We start from the raw sequence: 3,971 nt of genomic DNA, 5'->3' as shown, positions 1-3,971 counted from the left end.
TAATGGTTTATTGCAATTATTCTCAGCAGAATCAGAATTTATGAGCAAGTCCAAGAATAAAACCATCGAATATGGTAGAGTTTCAAAGATGCCGGCGAGTCAACCACGAGTAAAACGCAAGCAGAATATCTGCAAATTAGATACTGAACTGCAACTGTTCATTTGTAGGGGCCAAGAAAATAGATGACAACCCTCAAATTGACTAAATACTGATGAAAGTTGTGTCAGCGCACCAGCTGCTGGTGCGCATCAGCTTCAGAGAATAGCAAAAACACATAGAACAGCAAATCTGGATGCACGAGGCTGCTATGACCATCATTCAGAATACCATGGAGCACCAGCAATGGAGTTCAAAGCATATCACCTTTTCAGACATCACATTGTTGTAATAACTCAACCAAAAAAAATCTAGGACGGAGTCCCCAGACTTTGAACTACATCCATTACATCACATATGTACTGGCACCATGACCAGCTAGCTCCCTAACACTCTGGTGGCAAGGTAAGGTAAAACAAGATTATCACCATGACTACTTATAACTCTTTTTTTTTCTTTCACCACTCCCCCCTGCCTGACCTACTTGATATACTGCGACATCCACTTGAACCCTTCGCCATAGCCCATCTTGCGGACGATGCTGCACATGAAGACCTCCAGGGGGCGGACATTGGACTCGCTGAGGCTCACCTTGCCCTTGCCAGTCGTGAAGTTGCTAAGACCCAGGTGGTAGCGGAGCTCTTCCTCTGAGGCGGCATAGGGGATGTCGATCTTGTTGCCCAGGATCAGGAAGGGGACGGTGGCCAGCGAATCGTCTGAGAGGAGGGCGTCGAGCTCCTTCTTGGATTCGGCAAACCTCTCTTTGTCATACGCGTCCACGAGGTACACCACTGCATCAACCTGACCACATGACAATCAGAAGATGGCATCAAACAGATGAAGTCCAGGATCGTTGCCGCGCCCAGTACTCAGAATGACAGAAAAGTACACTACTAAGTCAGAACAACATCATCAGGAGTAACAGAGACCGCCATGCATGCAGACAACATGAGTATACGCATAATGCACCAAAAGCTATGATTAAGCAGTTAAGCCTTCTTGGCCGCAAGATGCAAATTCAAGAGTTCGGTGCTACAGTATTACAAAACAATTTCATTACAAAATAAATCCTTATTATTCAGGGCGTTCCTAATGATATTCCTGCTAAAGTCTTGCCCAGCCAGGTTGGTTGCTGAGTTTATCTGATACTATACATGTATCCATTTGCTGTTTCAACTATGAACTTATTCTACCCCAAAACCGTTCTTATCTCCCTCTTAGTAATTGCAGCCCTATCCAAGTGTCCATTGTAAAACCAATTTAACCCTTCTGGATCTGGCCCCTTTGCCAGCACCAGAGATATTCTTATGTCCCCCTTTGTTCCACCAAACCTAATATTTCATGGTTTGGCAAATTTAGTTACACAAAATCTCGGAGCCCGATTGTATCCTCAAACTGATCCTGCTGCACACTCTACAGTATTAATGTAAATGTTTATGCTAACATTTCATCATCTGGGACTAGATCACTTAAGACTCCCAGAGTTCGATTGTGTCACCAAATTGATCCTGCTGCAACACTCTGATGAATATAACTCTTTCACTATGGTCATACACCGCTTAATCCAACATGCCAAAATGACTTGCTACCTCGTAATATTGTACGAAACCATTTTGGGGTAGAAGCAACATCTAAAGTAGATAAGAACAAAAGTCACAGCAGCATTTATGCTAATATACATTCAAAGGGGGTAAAAGGAAAACCACTGGTATTTCAATAGATTATTGTGCACACAGACTAATATGAAAGCATATTCCCACTTTACGTAAGCAACTAGATTGCCACATTGCACATATATCACTGGTGTTATATCATAGATCTTGATAGCTACATAATGGTGGGAGTGGGACAGCATATAGGAGTACTGGAGTCGGCTGATTGTGGTTCAAAATGCACTAACCCCACCGGCCAACAACTTGATAAATATTTCTCAACGCACAGCTGGTGTTACATGTGGGGACAAAAGTTAGGACATATTCTAGTGCATCCGTGCCAACCACTACTATCCACTGATAATGACATTTAATAGAACTTTTAGGGCTACTGTCATACTGTATCTATAATCTGTATTTCATATGGAAAGAAAAACATATCAAACAACAGCACAATATTTCTAGAAACTACACCACAGGAGAAGAAATGCATTAAACAGATATAACAGCACCAAATAACTCATGTATAGTAAAGAGAGTAATAAGATAGAGGAAGATGAGACCTTGGCATAGTAATCCTTCCACACACGGCGAGCAATCTGATGGCCTCCTAAATCAAATGCCTTGAACTTGATCTTCCCGATGCTCAGCTCTTCAGAAGTTGGATACTGTGTAGGCTGATGCTGAACCAACCTCTGCCAGAAGGAACACAAACCCAAGTAAGATTTTATTCAGCCAAAAGGAGGACAAACATGTGATTTGGCATGCACTTTCTATGTTGAACTTGATTATGTACAGCTTCTGAGCATAATCGTCATGAGTAACTTAAAAGACTGATTACCAAACCAGGTCGGATAGTAAAAAGATCCCCCCCTTTATCGATAAGTGTGCAAACTTACTGACTTTAAAATAAAATCTAAACTCTCTGAAAAAGCATTTGCAGCAGATCTGACTTGCATGCCCCTGAATTACATGGTAGCTAGTACCCAGGACGGCCGGTCCTTTTCTAAGAAAAAAGGCATGGTAGCATTGAAGAAATCAACATGGAATCTTTTTACGCACGGATTACTGGAAGAAGCAAAATCTTATAAGGTGCTATATGGGAGTTTTCCAGATCTGGCAAGCAATCCAGTGCTCAAAGAAAGAACGCAGCTCGGCTACCAAAATGAAATCTGTCCACTACTATCCTCGACAGGAAACAAAGACTCAGGGTGCTAATCCACCAACTACTCCCAAATTGGGAACCCCTTTTACCACATACGATCGAAGCCACCCGAATCTAAAGAATATGGAATTTTTTTGGCAACGCACCGTGAAAATTCCACGGTTCGTTTGAAAATGGTCTATAAAGAAAATCCCCAAGAACTCTCACCGCTAAGATGAACATCTACTGGCACAGATGTCTCCAAATCTAAAATCCGAATAGAATCAAAATACTTCATTTAAAAATACAGATACTATGCGTGAACATATATATTAGGGGAAGGGATCAATCAATTACTCCTAAAACCACACGGATCATCCCGATCCAAGAACTATCACAATTCCTCCAACCTCGTCAAACTACCAAACCTTATTGCACGAAAAACGACTAATCCATCATATAAGGAACATAAGTAATAAGGAAAGGGCGGAAGTTCTTTTCCCTACCTCGTCCTTGAGCATGTGGAGGAGCGTGGTCTTGCCGGCGTTGTCGAGGCCGAGGAAGAGGATCTTGGCCTCCTTCTGCCAGAGTCCGAGCGACGCGAGCACCCCGTAGAACCAGTCCACAAGGAACATCTTCGGTCGCCGGCCGCCGTCGGTGGCCTCCCTCTCTGTCGCCGGAGCCGGAGGGGGGGCGCCTGTTAACGGATCTCGACGCGCACCCGCAGAAGGAAGGGATCGACTGGTGACGTGGCGGCCACCGCGCCGCTGAGACGGGGATTAATAGGAGGAGATGCGTTAGAATGACACCTGGGACAGCGCGGTGTGGGGCCCGGGGGTCAGAGGAGTAGGTGGGAGTTGGGTGGTTTGGAGAAAGACCGTGGGCCAGCAACTCGCGGGTTCCTTTTGTTTCTAGCAAGAAAGCACCCAGGTTTTTTCTTTGGGGATTCCATATGCAACGTGTAACCCTTAGGTCAGGCCAACTCCACCGCATGACCCTAAATCTATACCCATTTTGTCCGAATTTTGTCCGTATGGGATAGAAATAGGGAGAACAAACGGCGGACAGAGGCCGCACA

At 44.3% G+C, this 3,971-nt stretch overlaps 1 protein-coding gene across 1 annotated transcript; it reads right to left on the bottom strand.

Moving 5' to 3' along the window:
* Positions 1-344: 344 nt before the first annotated feature.
* On the bottom strand, positions 345-3,674 carry LOC125508144 (GTP-binding protein SAR1A). The gene is made up of 3 exons (XM_048672747.1): positions 3,400-3,674; positions 2,313-2,444; positions 345-898 (listed from the first exon to the last, which is right to left on the bottom strand). Exons 1-3 carry the CDS (start codon positions 3,526-3,528, stop codon positions 578-580), a joined length of 582 nt encoding a protein of 193 aa, XP_048528704.1. The 5' UTR covers positions 3,529-3,674; the 3' UTR covers positions 345-577.
* Between the last annotated feature and the right edge of the window lie 297 nt (positions 3,675-3,971).

The sequence above is a fragment of the Triticum urartu genome, chromosome 5 (assembly GCF_003073215.2).
Source record: "Triticum urartu cultivar G1812 chromosome 5, Tu2.1, whole genome shotgun sequence".
Lineage (NCBI taxonomy): Eukaryota > Viridiplantae > Streptophyta > Magnoliopsida > Poales > Poaceae > Triticum > Triticum urartu.
This window is presented reverse-complemented; position numbering and strand designations above follow the sequence as displayed.